Source organism: Electrophorus electricus, chromosome 8 (genome assembly GCF_041902795.1).
Source record: "Electrophorus electricus isolate QZ-2024a chromosome 8, ASM4190279v1, whole genome shotgun sequence".
Taxonomy (NCBI): domain Eukaryota; kingdom Metazoa; phylum Chordata; class Actinopteri; order Gymnotiformes; family Gymnotidae; genus Electrophorus; species Electrophorus electricus.
The window spans coordinates 22,201,965-22,217,576 of NC_137504.1; the positions used below are offsets into that span (position 1 = coordinate 22,201,965).

Genomic DNA, 15,612 nt, shown 5'->3' on the forward strand with positions numbered 1-15,612 from the left:
ACTCTGTGTAAATTCTTGCAGTATAGAACAGCGTTTTGCTGTCAAGTGTTGTCCTGTCCATGTGAATAGATTAAGTTAGAGTGATAGAGAGATGGAGAGAGAGGTAGAGAACGTGTGAGTCAGAGTGCTGAGGAGACATGCCAAAGGAAAAAAAATTGCAAGTGTGAGTACAAAAAGCTAAAAGTCACTAATTGCCAGCTAGAAAAGACAAAGAGTAAATTGCCTTCTTTCAAGGTTGATACAGATAAATTACAGCTGACCATAATTTTGAACTTTGCAATATGCAGGCTAGGCTTGTGGCTCGGGCTTGTCTCTACGCATCACACAGTTAACAAAAACCCACATTTCTGGTGGGCCGACAGACCGTGATTCCTACATGGTTTAACCAACGTAGATGTAAATACCCTTGAATTTTATGCATTTTAAACTTATAACCTTCCACTCACAGACTGTACCCAATGTACATGAGTTATGGTGATATCCAGTGATCATGCAGTAAGTGTAGCATGCGATTCGCAGGCCTTGCTCACCTGTCTTTAATATCTCTGAGTTTGGTCTCCATCTGGCTGGGCAGGGTCACCGCGTCTGCCCCTGCCTGGGTCCCGTCGTCCGCCTTCCGGTCTGAAACACACCATTCCATTGCCTTACTCACCCGTGCTAGTCAGGGGGTCTCGGCAGGGGCTGTGAACTGCCCACTAAACAATGAAACAAATACTTGTACTTGGAAAGGGCCAGTGCTCCTCATGCATCCAAGAGAGCGAGGCGCTAGCCTTTCACCCTTATTTAATTCCCCTCTCTTCCGCAGACACTTTTATACTCAGCAAGGGGGGCCCAGCACGTTTCACTGATCCCAATGCGATACGCCTTGGGTTGTGCATGCATATGAGCCAGAGTGGGCATTTTTAGGTTTATGAACATGTGCTGTTCACTACACTGGGTCAGTTTGACAGAAACAGGTTTTGTCTGGCTCAGCCTTGGCTGTTTTCAGTTCATGTCCAGTATGGTCTAGAAAGTGCTTAATTTTTCTCCATACAGAGTTAGGAGTTGATAAATTCAGAAAGCACTGCCTTGTCTGTGCCTAGGCACATTTGATTTATGACATAAGAGCTTTTTTGTGGTCTTTGTGTACATTTAAAATTCTGCACCTTCTCGTGACAGGGCTTCTAGAATACTCCTGCAAGCTGTGGCCAGATCAGAAATAGACTGCCACTCCTCCTCTGATGAATCTGTGGTTTCTGAAAGAACTGAAACACAAGAAATCCATCCCTCAACACCCAACCAACCAGTATACACAACAAACAATAACACAACAATGATTTAAAGGTCCTGCAAAATGCTTTTTAAGTTCCGTCAAAAACAAAGATTTTAGCAAATAATGTCATATATTTCAAACACAGGTGCATGCGTGTGAATTCTAACATGCTGCTGCATATTCAGGAGAACCTCTAGACTGACAGCTCCTGCATCATACACATTAGATGTTAGATTCAAATACGGCACGAGAACGAGACTAAACCAACTTTGCACGTATGAACCGGAAGAAGGGTTTGGATCATGTCAAATAAGTGTAATTTCAGAAAAAGCGTTCAGGGCGCGGAATTTTCACAAAGTCATTTTAGGAAGGAAGACTACTGTGTATGCGCATTAACAGATGTAGAAGGACACATCTACTACCCTCTTTATTAGAAACACTTCCTCGTATGTTGTTGGGCACACAAGCATCCACCCTCCAATCTTTTATGGTCAGTCTCTGACTGAAGGACTGCTGGATATAGACCGGATATAGACCTCAGTCAACTCTGCCATGACTTTGACACTCCACTGCTTTGTCTTTTCTATAGACCACCATGTCAGCGTCACTGCTGTGTTGAGAATTGTCCACCGCCCAAGTAATATCTGGTCAGCAGTAGTCCTAAAAAACGCTGCGGTTCAAAAACAACATTGATCAGTGGGGTAGTGGCTGGCTGAGAAACTGTTTGTCAGATGGCATCAGATGAGCTACAGTCTGTAACTGTACGCTTTATAAAGTGTATCTATACGGTAGCTGTAGCATAGAAAATCAGTGAGTGTAATGTTACAACACTAAAGCACTAATCAGTGACCAAATACAGCCACCAGGGGGAGCTTAAGCATTGCATGTCTTGCAGCAGTTGCAGAAAACACAATGGTAGGAAAGAAGTGGCCTCAGTCCCAAACACTCATCCTAACAAAAGCCCTGAGAATTGACTCAGGGGCTATGCACACACTCCCATAAAAGGTGCCTGGAGAGGAGCATCCGCCCCACAAGCCAAGGGCCAGGAAGAGACCAGATGGCCCAGAGAGAGTCTCTCAATTAGGGGAAGATAACACCCTCTCTCCCCCCCCCCCACCCATTCTGCACCCAGCTCCAGCCCTGCCCCCATCTGTCCTGCCTTGGTCCTCCTAGGGTATAAAATAGGGGGTAAGAGGAGGAGCGGCAGGGGACGACTCCAGGAAAACGAAAGAGGGATGGAGGGAGGCCAAGATGAAAGAGAAGAGAACAAAGGGGGAGGGATGGAGGGCTTGTGTGAGGAAGGGAGAGAGGGAAGGATGGATATGAGAGGATAATATTGGAGAGGATAATATGGAGGATTTGGGGAAAGAGGGGGCTATGAAGCTCCTGAAGGCACAAAGAGAAAAAAATTTGGGCTCAATTACGCCAGTGACAGGGGGTGGCTGGCATTGTTCCTGACCAGCTATGGGCTGCTATTGGAGCTTAAACAGACACAGTCTGCGGAGGACGAGTCTCCGTTTTCAGCAATTAACAAAGGCCGGTGCTATTGTCCACAGGAAGCTACTGCCGCTCATCTGAGGAGCCGAAACCCAGGCTTACAGAGCGAAACTGGTTTTCATTAAAAAAAAACAAAAAAACTTGGTGTCGAAGCAAAATAGGACAATGTAAAAATACCCTTTGGAAACAGAACCACGCTTCAACTCACATGAAATTGAGGTAGTGAAGGGCTGCAGGTTTAGCCATCTCAGCCATTTCACTTGTTTAACTTTTTTTTAATACATCATCTTGTCATGTGTGAACTAATACTTCAAGAAGTTACTGAACAATTACCCCAAATAGGTAAAGACAAAGTTAGAAATAAATATACCAGAAAAAAAAAAAAAAAACTATTAAAATTATGCAAACCGAATCCTCTCTCGGTAACCCAAAGACCTTAGGAGGCTCTCTGAAAGTGTGTGGAGGATGATGGTTCAGGCTCCTGCAACACTTACTCTTTGTGATGGAGTTATGTAGGCTCAGAGCTCTGGAGTTTCTCTCGGCTCTCTCCGTGCACGTTGGGCGAAGGGGCACCTCGCTCCCCGACGGCGTCTCCTCTTCCCCTTCATCCACTCCAACCTAGAGAGAGAAATCAGGAGACTTAACTATACATGTATTCATATGTTCAAGATGCTGAATGCTGAGTAATTTAGTTTTGGCTGGTGAGTAACATTCTTTTGGGGTGAGCAAAGGAGAGGAAGCTGGGAGAAGCCAAGAAAGAGGAGGAGAGTGAATGAAAGAGAAAGAGAGAGAGAGAGAGAGAGAGAGAGAGAGAGAGAGAGAGAGTGAGCGATGAAAGCAAAAGATGGAGTGGGTGTGGGACAGGGAGAACAGAGGTTGATGAGACACTGGTTGATGAGAAGGATAGAGTGGGAGAGAGTGTGTTCAGAAGGTTAAAATCACTTTGAAAAGTTTGCGGTCTTGACTGAATCGCCTCCCAAATATAGAGCTGCGTGATGCAGTCTATTAAAAGGCCCACATGTGGGAGGTAGAATGCTCTTATCATGAAAGACCATCAGCGGCGTATTTCATGCCACTCAATGCTTGGAGCAGCACACTAAATATTGGCTTTACATGGCTGGCCATAATAACGTACTGAGCTTTATTCTTAAAAGTGGAGGTTAACGGTAGATTACTTAGAAAAGGCGGTTAGTCCTCATCTTAACAATTGTTATGCAAAGGGTGAACAGGCAATATGCATTGCCTCTGGAGTATGTAGTTGAGAGTATGCAAATTCCAAAAGAATATGCAGATCCATTTTACCTGAATGAAACATATATTTATAAGTTGGCTTCTTCATCCCTCATTCAGTTTACGTACTGTTTTTTCCTCTCCCATATGTGCGGGTGTGTGTGTGTGTTCTTACCTGTCTCTCCTCCTCCAGAAGCACTTTAGGCTTGACAGCCAGTATAAGGTCAGGGGTTGCATCCATCAGCTCTCCGATGTCCTCATAGATATGATGCTTGTTCACCTTTATCCCAACGTTATCATACACATGACTGACACACACACACACACACACACACATGCGCGCACACAGATACACAAATACAGTCATACACAGTGTAAAAAAGAAAAAAAGGTTACTGCTAACTTAGAGCCTGTTAATTCAAATATGAACTTCACAAGAGGAGTTGTAGATATATATGCTATGGCCAGAGAAGACTATGTATGTGTATGATTAAATGGGCCAACGAGCTCTACAAGCTGTTACAGATAAACCGCGCAGCCATATAAACTGCGCAGCCATATAAACCGCACAGCCATATAAACCGCACAGCCATATAATCAATCGCCTTGATGCCATATCTGCGACTGCGCTAATATATGACAACTAATTTGCCACGAAAGGCGATAGCCGCACAAGACCTCATTACAGTCCAGGAATAGCAGGGCTGGAGCCCGTGGCACTCGGCTCGCAGCGAGAAACCACGCCGATGTCTCAGCGAGAAACGCACTGATGTCTCCGCGAGCCCGTTGCTGGAGGGGCGCGGCCAGTGTTCTAACGGGTGCTCCTTTGTGAAAGGGCGGGCCATGCGAAGGCGTACTCTGCTGGGAGGAAGGGCCCATCACTTGCATCCTGTGTGGGTTGGAGGCGAGCTCTGTTTCTGCTTGCCTTCGGTGGAGTCAGAGCCAATCGCTTTAGAAGTTCAGCTAAAAGGCCATCCATGCTGTAGCACTTGCTGTGTACTCGCTGTGTGTAGGAAATGGGCTATTTCTGAGCACAGGGGACTGGTTTTCCAGACCTAGTTTAAGTGAGGTGCTGTGCTAGAAATGGTTTTCAGTAAAAAAAAAAAAAGAAAAAAAAAAAGCTTCTTCTTTACACTACATTTTTGGCCATCTGTGTGCCATTTTCCAGTTGGAAAGGGTGCCTGGCTCACACAACCACTGTTGAAAAATTCTTTTGATTTGATCCAGGAATAGGTTTATGGGAATAAGCATTACTGCGTGTGAACATACCCATCACAGATGTCCCGGTAGTGCAGATGTCTCTCCAGTGAGTAGCTGCGTGTGAGACAGGAGGCTGTGATCTCTTGGCCCTGGGGCTGGGGGCTGTCCTGCAGCGAGGCAGTCCGGTGGAGAGGCAGGCTGGGTGGGGAGAGCAGGCTGCTGTGCTCCCCCTCGCCTGGAGCTCTGCTCTCCACCTCGCCTTCGCTGGCCGGCAGTGCCACGGTTAAGGACTCCTCCTCTTTGACCTGCTCCTGCTCCTCCTGCTCGGTCGCCTCCTCTCTGCCTTCGTCCTCCTCTTCCTCTGCCTCCTCCAGGACCCAGGCCTCGCCTGGCTGGCCCTCTCCGGACTTGCTCTCCGCGTCCTGGATGGACTTCTGGTAGAGCTCGGAGAAGCTCCTGTACATGCCGACAGGGCATACGCGCATCCAGAAAAAGTGAAGGGAGTAACGGAAGTTAGAAAAGGGAAGCCAAGATCATACGAGGACGGATCATTTGTTGGACTAGAATTTACATTTACAATTCATGAGGCAAATGATCTTCAGTTAGAGAAGTAACTCAAAAGAAATTGCCTTGATTCTAAAAAAGGAATCTGTGAAAATAATAGCTTCTGTATTTTATCTGGATTTACAAGCTGAAACAGGAAGTACATTGTTTAAGGAGAAGAGGTGTGTGTGTTCATTGCTGCTCAATCACCAGTTGGAAAATTCATCTGAATGTATATCCACGGTGATGAGGTCATCTCTGTGGCTGGGGGAGACGAGCTATTTTTATCCTGACTGCCACCATTTTGTCAGGGTTAGTAATTCACAAACTCTGTACCAGGAGGGCTGTATTGGGCCTGTCCATCTGCCTGACCACAAAAGGATTTTACTGCAGTCTCTTTCTTTTTTCTCTTTCTGTGTGTGTATGTGTGCATATTGTTGTTGTTGGTGGTGTGTGTGTGTGTGTGTGTGTGTGTGGTGGGCCTTGGTGGACAATGTTAGGCATCATTAGTAGAATTGATTGGTGGTTGTCCAGCTGGTGGAACGCCGGTTGAAACACGTCATTAACAACAGAATGAGATGTGACCCTGGCTCTTCTCCTCCTCCGATTGGCCTTCCTCCATCTGTTCCCCACCTCTCTTACCATCCTCTCTCACTATCTGTCCATTCTCTCACTCTCCATCCTTCCCCTCTGTCCATTTCTCTCAACGGTCTCCAAATTTTTCACTTCTGTCCTGAGAACCATGTCCATCCTCCAACATGCTGCATACACACTTCCTGTAATATTCTGGATGTACGATACCTCCAGTGTACATCCATGTCATACACATGTCAATGCTTCCATCGCAAAATGAATTAATTAAAATCAACCCCACCATGACTACCATCACTGAGACATCCAGACATCTAGCTATTTTCAAAACTCACATTGTACAAGTCCAAGTCAAGTCTTGTCTCCCTTAGAAAATTATTGTTTAGTCTCTAAACTTATTTGCTTATTTTAACAACTCAAATAAAACTACATCACTTGTATAAACAAAATCACAGCATAAAGTGGAGTGTTATCTGGCCCTAAATTGAAAGTACAGCATGGCAGATTACCTAAGCACGCTGTCCGATCCGAAACTGAGGTCCACCCTGACCAAATACAGACTCAGTGACCACAGCCTGGCCATAGAGACCAGCAGACATAAATAGTCCTGGCTACCTAAAGAGCAGAGACTCTGCCAGCAGTACCAGGACTAGAAGATCCAGGCAGAGCTGCACTTTCTAATGGAATGTACAACATTTATACAGATTAGAACTAAATTCCTTAACAAAATGAGTCACATATTCCATGAGTAGGAAAAACTTCTGTATGTTCTTTGTCATGCCAGTAAAGCACCACTGAATTGAATTCAAGAGGCATGCTTGCTGTCCCTGCCGACCTTTCGGTGTGTTTTAAGATGCCTTGTAAAATTCAACATCATTTTGCTAGCGTCCTTTATTTTGATGCTGGACTATGCCCTTCTGACTCAAAGATTTTGTACCTGAAGGTGACAGTTAAAGGCTGGTCGTGTACCCATGCTGAATTTAACGTCAGATCCGTGTCTCTGTCTGCCCAGGAATACACACTGTCACAGACATCACTTCTTCCTCTCCTCAGAACACACAGCCTGTCTATTCCACACACTCCTGCAAGCGTTCTCCTCTCCTTTATACCACCTGAGCTGAAAGTTCTCAGGCAACTTCTCCCTTCCTGCTCCCCTCTCTCTTTATCAGACTACGCAAAAACTCTGCTTCAGAATCATCCCTCCTCTGTTTTTCCCCCAGCTCTGTCCATTCTTCCCACCCTCCTCTTCCTCTCTCTCTCTCTCTCTCTCTCCCCCAGTTTCTCTCCCCCTTTCCCTCACCTGCGCGGCTTGCCGTTCTCATCGGGCGGAATGACGGTGATGTGGATCTTGGGGGCGGTGCGCAAGCGCCGGCTCCTCTCCTCCTGGGTGAGGTGCACCAGGGCCTGGCCGCAGAGCCGCACCACGCGCGCCCCCATCTGGAGGCCGCCGCTCTCTGCGTAGCCGAAGCGCTGCAGCTCTGTCACGAAGCCCTCCTCGCTCATCAGGAAGCCCGGCTGGCCCACGCTGTCCCGCAGGGGGGTCACCTCCCGTGCCTCACAGCCCCGCGTCACCAGCTGCAGCGGTACAGGTTCATGGGGGTACATGCTTATTATGGCACATTTGTCAGGGCGTATATACATTGCGGTACATCCTCAGACACCGTTATTCATGCTCAGTAGCAGAAGGCTAGTTGCTAGGTTAACTGAAATGTGTCACCTTGGGTCATCTCTACTGGCAACATTGTATAAGAACTTGATCAATTGATTGTAAGGTAAACAATATTAACAAACTACTATAAAAATTGTAAAGGTAAACAGCTTTGCCTAAAGAGGTGTAGGTTTGATTTTCCTTTTCAGTGTTTAAAAACCGAGCAAAGGACATAACTTCAGTGCCAGTGATGATTATTCTCACCTCAAGCCTCTGCACCATCTCTTTAATATCTTCTGCCTGGTTCTCCATCACAGTAATTGACACGGCCTCCCCCCTCTCGTAAAAGATATCCAGACAAGGTCCGCCCTGAGCCCCTGCCTCCAACACTGCCTTCCAGCCAATCACGTCACGGCACGAGCAGTTAAATACAACCATCTTGGTGCAGCGTTCAATCAGCACCACCGATTCGGCAGACACGCCCAACAGGCAAGGAAGCTTTGGGCCACCATTCTCCTGGATGGCGCTGACGGCCCACACTAGGGCCCCGGCGCTGTGGAGCTCTGCCCCCTTGGCCCCCTTCAGCTTGTCCTTGCGTTTCCCACCGAGCGACAGCAGTTGGAACTTGGTGGAAGATTCTATGGGCGTGGTAGTGACGTAGTTCTCAGCCAGGTCCTTCAGGTACTCCTGCCGAGTGCGCGTGGCCATGGAGCGGAACTTCTCCGACTTCTCAGCGGCATTTTCTGCATTCACGGCCTTGGCGAGCAGGAAGTCACGGAAAGCTAGTGAGCGGGGGAAGCGGGCACCTTTGGGAAAGAGGGGTCCGAACAGAGGGATGTCCTTGGAGCGGGTCACCGCAACCCTGACAAGAACAGAAGATGACTTTAGACTTCATTTCCAAAAATGTAAAAATATCTTAATGTTTAATCAGTAGACCTGACAAGGATGAGACATAGCTAGTAGACACCCAACACTTTGAGGTAATGTAATATCCAAAGCAAAATGTTTTAAAGAAACCACCTTGAACTAATTATTCACAACACACATAAGTAAATTCAAGATAACTCAAATAACACAAAGCCATCATTCAACTATTTCTGTAGATTCAGTGTCTGATTTCTCAGAGCATTCACTACCATGATGTAAAGTGGTTTTGGTTGGGGGGGGCTTTGCAGTAAGTATTGTTGGCTGTAAAGAAGTTACCTTTCCTATCTTACCTGTAGTAGGTGTTCTCCGTGCAGGGCTCATGCACTTGTACGATGATGAACACATGTTGGAAGTGCGAGCGGATGGCTTTGGGGGTGAACGGCAAAGCCCCGGGTTCCTGGAAGACTATCGTCACGATATCGTTACCTATGTGCCTCTTCCTCAGGAGCTGCGATAGGCAGAGAGAAGAAAGCGAAACTGAAACACGGTGTTATGTTTCCCCACGTGATTACATGATTCTTTTTAGCTCCAGATTCAGATTGAAAGAGTTTATCTCTACTTTGGGTCTGCAGCAAGCACTGGCGCTAATGTCCCGTCAGTACAGGTCGGGTCGATTCTTAGCATTTTATTGTTATCTGATTTTACTTTTTTTGATAACATTAAACAGTGCCATTTTTGTTGAGGGTACAGTGAAAAAGAGACTGGCCTAATCCTCTCTCTGTTCTTAGAGTCTGTTAACATGTATTATGATTTATTAGCATCTTGTTAACGTGTTTCATGTTTCAGCTGTCGCGTACTGTCGACTTCATTCTGTGCAGCTATTCCATGTGATTCATCTCCCACTTAACATTTGTGTGTTGTTTACCTGTTGTGTGTTGTTGGGAGTGTACGGGAGCATGGTGGAAATGTGGAACATGATCTCATAGTCCTGATAGCGCGTGTATAGGGAGTGTGTCCCCGTGGAATCCGCTGTACACACATAAACACACATTGGACACGGTCATGTGTTCTACTGCCATGTTCAACTATACATCTCAGTTCTGGACTAATTAAAACTAACACAGAACCTCTCTTTTCTATATAACAGCCTTACATTATATCTAAAATATGTACAGAACGAAAGCTCACAAGCTAAATATGATATACACTTTTCATAGGTGCCCCTGCAGTTCTTTTTTGGTCTGTTTTCAAAAGTTACCTGACTGATGGTAACTTGCTCTGCTAACTACACTGCATTGTGTTTGCAGTCATTGTTTGATGTATCTGTACCTGAGTCTTTAATTCACATGTGTGTTATGTGTGAAGTGTTCTCCCTTACTCTTAGTGTCGAGCTGGGCTCGATATTTCTCCCAACCCTTCAGTCTCACTCTCTCCCCCAGCAGGTCCAGGAACTCGTCAAACGCTGGCCCGGAGCTCTCGTTATTATACATGTCCTCCTCTGTGCTCTGCCCTGCCCGGCAGTACATTACCCCGACCTTACGCTGGAAATTCAGCTAAACACACGCGCACACAAACACACACACACACACACACACACACACAAAAAACAACAACACACGTCTCAGTGGCTGGATCTTCTTTCAGTAGTATTAATTCCTGAATCTGCTTTGTAACACACGTATTCTAACGTCTAGTGCGCAACGATCTTCCACACTGGTTATCACTGCCATATGCATACCATACCTGACTACATTAGCCGGAGGCAATAACCCTGACATTCTCTCTATTAATCAAGTATATGGAATGGGTTGGGTTTTATCTCTACCCAAACAACCAAAATCCCGTCTTTATTTAGTAGTCCCCGTGTTTCCCATCATTGAGTTAAATATTTACTTTTATTAAAATATTTACAGAATAAAGAGTAAAACTCTTGTAAGGTGCTATTTCACTATTTTATTATTTTTAATTTTTCTTTATTATGATTATAATAATTCTAATTATTATTGTGATTTTTTTCTATTAGAATCAAGCATCATTTATGTGTAAAGCACATTGAGTTGAGTTGTGCTGTGCATGAAGTGTTGATATATGATGCATGAATAATCTTGACTGGGCTTTTAAGGGGCTGTTTTTGCCCTGCTCCTTCTCACATCAATGCGCTGTGATCAGGGTTAGGGTTAGGGTTAGGGTTAGGGTTAGGGTTAGGGTTTGCGCTGTGTTCAGAATCCTATGTCCCGAGAGAACCACAGAACACCAACCCTTTTTTTGTTAGGCAATGTGAAAGATGTCCGCCCCCCCCCCCCCCCCCCCCCAAAAAAAAGCTTAAAAGAAACTGAAAATAAAACCCTGAAAAGCAATGGAGATGGCCTTTTTATTAAAAACAAGGCTGCAACAGTTCTTACAGAAGTAACAGTTATAGGGGACTCTTATTTATCCTGTTTTAACTGACAGTCACAAAGACAAACAAACATTTATTTTTCCAGTACAGACAGGTCGATTAACCGCAGTGACTTTTCTGCATGCTTTAGCAACAAAACTGGTAGACTTTTTGCTGCATATTACCTATCAAACAATATCCAACATTCCATTTCAAAATTAATGAGAAGGTAGTTTTTATACAGGTGCATGATTATCTGAGCTAAAACAATCTTAAAACAATTTCAGACTGACTGCTTAAACGTTTTAAATGATTTGAGAGTTAATAGCTATTCAGGTAGTCTTAAGTATAGCTGCTCAGGTAGTCTAAGTATCTTGGTTCTCCTACACCTATTGTAGACCTTTGATTTTACTTGACCACCTGCAAAACTAGGTTGGTCTCTCTGTCACAGAGTTAACTGGTTCAGATCTTACTTAAGTGGTTGTAATTAGCTGCACTGGGTACTCTCACGTCTAAGTGCTCTGCAGTACTCTGTGGTATCCCGCAAGGGCCCTCTTTTGGGTCCTTTAGTATTTAATCTATTTTGGGTCCTTTATTATTTAATCTATATATGGTTCCCCAAGGTGATTTAATCAATAGATACAACACTTGCTTCCATCAGCACACAGACGACACCCTGTTTTAACACCTGAATCCTTGCTCAAATGCAAAAAAGATATCAAACAATGAATGTGTTAGACTTTACTGCAACTGAACTAAAAAATAAAGGAATAGTTTATGGTTACTTGAAATGAAGCTTCGAGGAGAGATATAGTTGTTTATTGGACTACTTGTCTGTGAAGACAAATAAAAAACTCAAGAATGTCAAGAATCTATTAGTTGTTTTTGAAAGTGACCTTGGGTTTCAAGAACCATATTAATGATGCCTGTAAAACAGCATTACTTCCATAATATCTTTCTCTCTCTCTCTCTCTCTCTCTCTCTCTCTCTCTCTCTCTCTCTCTCTCTATATATATATATATATATATATATATATATATATATATATATATATATATATATATATATAATGTATGTATATTACATATAATATATATTACATATATATTACAGGCTTACCCATCAAAAGTTTAAAATGCAACAGTTAGAACTATAACTCTCTTCAGCACCTCTTCCATATCTTTCAGAAATGGTTTTAAAATCTTTTTTTAGTCTTCAAATACCTCCATGGTGATGCCCTATCTACAGTGATATGTCTGTCCTATGAATAGCAATATGTCCGTTCTATCTATAGCAATATGTTCATTAGATGTTCCTTTTTGCCTCTTGTTGTGTTCTGACAAAGATTAGTCATCCCGGAAACCTATCTGAACAGATTCTGCCTTTCTTTACCTGAACGTCTGAGATGAACTGACAGCTTGAGTGCTTTCAAAAAGCATTTTAAATTCCCTCATTCATTACTGCATGCAATTAGGACCTCTATCATGGTGCCTTTTCTATTTTGCTCTAACCCACATCTTATTGTTAGGACATTATTGTTATTTCATTCATTTTAGCCTCCTATTTTTTCTAATTTTATTTGATCTTATATTTTTGTCTGTTCTATTTTATTTTTTATCATGTACACTTTGCAAACTTGCTTTTAAAACGTGTTTAAAAAGCCCTATAGGAATAAAATGCATTATTATTGTTGCTGTTGCTGTCTTGTTGTTGTTGTAGAGTTAGCATTTCTACTGTACAATTAGCAAATGTCAGGTTTTCACCAGGTTTATCATAATGTTGGATAAAGAAAACACTAGGCCTACATAAGACTACATGAAAATGAACTTTGTTCTCTTTTTAATAAGATTTTAGTAAGAGTATTTCAATAAGTTACAAAGGCAACACCAAAGACAAGAGTCCCTTACAACCACAAATATTTCAGTCAGTTTTACTGATGGGAAATTACTGATGGCATGAATATTATTTTATCCACCAACTTTACCCACTATTTACTAAGTACCCCACTATTAAACAACACTACTCATGATCAGTACTAATCATTACTCTCTACCAACATAGATACCTCCTTTGCTACCTGATAGTCCTTCATGTAAATCTCTCTATCCTCACCTAAGGACTAAGTTAGTGATCTTCGTTTTGCTCTAAGTCACTCACTAATTTCTGACTCCTGTTGGAAACCATCTTCATGAAATTGGTTGGAAATATCTTGCAGAGAAAACCTTGCCATCACAGTTGCAGCAAGTGTGTAAAGAGTGAAGTGTAAAGATTTCTATGGCATGTTTATATGACCCCATTCCTGGTTTTTTTTTTGGAATTGGTGTTGGTTTGGTTCATTTGTCTGGGTGTGTAGGTATCGAACCAACTTGGATATTGATATTGGTTTAGGGGCTTCCTGGAGCCCGTTAGGCAGGTCACATGTGGCACCTCTTTACAATTCAAACATTCCCAGAGTTTTTTTTCTTTCAAGTTTCCTTATAACATCTTATCAACTCACATTTTCAGGATTCTTACTCAAGATGCAGGGTCAAATACCATTTAAAAAGCTGAGTTCATATCAACAGAATCTTTATAAAAACAAATGTACCAACTGGACAAAGATATGTAATAAAAAATAAATAAAACGATTTTTGTATCACTTTAGTTAAAAAGTCATCAGATTCAGAAAAGATGACATTTTCATTACATTGCATTAACTGAAGGTTAATTTCCTCCTGTTAAATTATAAAATAGGTCATAGTTAACCTAAACAGCATGTGACACTTAAGTACAATAGAAGCACTTTTTTAAAAAATACACCAGTCACACAACCATTACATTACCATGAGAGCTGTGAACACTACTCAAGTAGTGCACAACTGCTCTGGGATCTGTGAGCTTACCCCTTGCTCGTCCAGCTTGAGCAGCGTGTCCCGCACTTTGGGATAGTTGGAGGCCAGTCTGAGGCAATGCAGGTTGAGGTCCGGGAGAATGAACTCCAACAGTCTCTTAGGAGACAGCCCCCTAGTGGTGGGGTGGCGTGCACCAGATGGCACGGATTCTTCTAGGATGGAGCCTCGAAGGGTCTTTAGCTGTAGGTGAGAGAAACACAGTCCACGGTTAGTTTGAAGGTAGAGAGAGACAAGAAGATAGAAAAAGCATACAGGGTGGCCTGTAGATATAGTGACAGAAAATAGATCAGAAGTAGGAAGAGGCAGATACGAGTACTAATGTGGGGTCAGAACAGAAGCGCAAGACCTCAAACGGTGACAGGGTAAAGATGTTCAGAGAACAGAGAGAGCGATGGGGATGATGTGGAAGGCCTGGTGGCTTACAAAAGACGAACCAAAGGCCTGTCAGGGGGAAGGAAGGGTGAAGAAAACGGAAGAAGCACGATGAGTGATAACCCAGCGCGAGTGACTTTTCTATAACTCCACCTTGCCCAACGTCTGCTCGGGGGCCATTACGTAAGCTCGTTGCTGAGAAAGGGGGGGGAGAAAGTAGGCAGGTGCGTGGAGGTCAGGTGCGTGTGCTGTGTTAGCGGCACCTCCGTGGTCCTGAAGATGATCCGGTAGGTGTACTGCGCTCCGCTGGACCCTTCCTTCTCCTCCCGGCGGAAACTGATGGCCACTGGGCCCAGACGTTCGTCCATGCCGAAGAAATTCTGATGGTCTGAAATGGAAAAAAAAGATGAAAACGCTGTCCATAAAATACACAAGTAAACTATTGCCGTACTCTGGCCTTTGCTAGTAAGCATTATTAAGCTCATATTAGTACAGTGTATTTCAGTGGTGTCTCTGGGTTTTTCAATATTTTTCAAACAATTTTTAAATCATTTACAGAAAATGACTGCAATGGAATGAAAATGTAATAAATAAATAAATGGTGAAAAAAGTCCTTGCACACCCAGACTCTTTACATTGCATATGTAATAAGTGATAGTCTGGCACATTAGGTCTATGTGTACTGATTTAGTGCACAGCTGTAAGCATCTGTCCATACTGATCATTCTGAATCTGACTAAAATAGACTATGTGGGAGAGGCAGAGGGATAGAGAGAGAGAGAGAGAGAGTGTGAGAGTAAAAAGAAGAAAAAAATAAGAACACACTGTCACCGGCATATATTTGTCAGACACACACACACACACACACACACACACACAGATACATAGAAAGAGTCAACTTCCACGCATACTGCCCCACTTTCACACCCTCGCAGCATCGCTGCGTTTGAAGCTGGCAGATACCGTTTGGCAACAGAACCAGCACACACCGATATAGAAAGGGGGAAGCACAGAGAGGAAGACATGTCTGCCACATAAAGGCATTCACACACAAATGCATGCACACAACTGAATTCTGCTACCTCTCTCTGTCAAACTGTGTCTCACACGCACACGCACACGCACACGCAGTCATCTCCCCGCT

General features: G+C 43.7%; 1 protein-coding gene across 8 annotated transcripts in view; it reads right to left on the reverse strand.

Moving 5' to 3' along the window:
• sipa1 (signal-induced proliferation-associated 1) overlaps nt 1-15,612 on the reverse strand; it is a 47,264-nt gene that overhangs the window by 8,343 nt on the left and 23,309 nt on the right. For 6 of the 8 annotated variants that reach the window (XR_004776181.2, XM_081719081.1, XM_081719080.1 and 3 more), the window contains exons 3-14: nt 14,732-14,856; nt 14,088-14,276; nt 10,207-10,381; nt 9,754-9,857; nt 9,179-9,336; nt 8,226-8,823; nt 7,614-7,888; nt 5,249-5,635; nt 4,155-4,287; nt 3,244-3,367; nt 1,146-1,244; nt 531-621 (exon numbers count right to left, since the gene is read on the reverse strand). Coding sequence is in view for 7 of the 8 variants with exons in the window: in XM_081719081.1 (XP_081575207.1) it covers nt 531-621; nt 1,146-1,244; nt 3,244-3,367; nt 4,155-4,287; nt 5,249-5,635; nt 7,614-7,888; nt 8,226-8,823; nt 9,179-9,336; nt 9,754-9,857; nt 10,207-10,381; nt 14,088-14,276; nt 14,732-14,856 (2,458 nt within the window). In the remaining variant the exon portion in view is untranslated. Of the gene's footprint in view, nt 1-530; nt 622-1,145; nt 1,245-1,284; nt 1,923-3,243; nt 3,368-4,154; nt 4,288-5,248; nt 5,636-7,613; nt 7,889-8,225; nt 8,824-9,178; nt 9,337-9,753; nt 9,858-10,206; nt 10,382-14,087; nt 14,277-14,731; nt 14,857-15,612 lie in introns of those variants that run through there. The other 2 variants (XM_035527192.2, XM_081719084.1) reach the window with 2 other exon arrangements.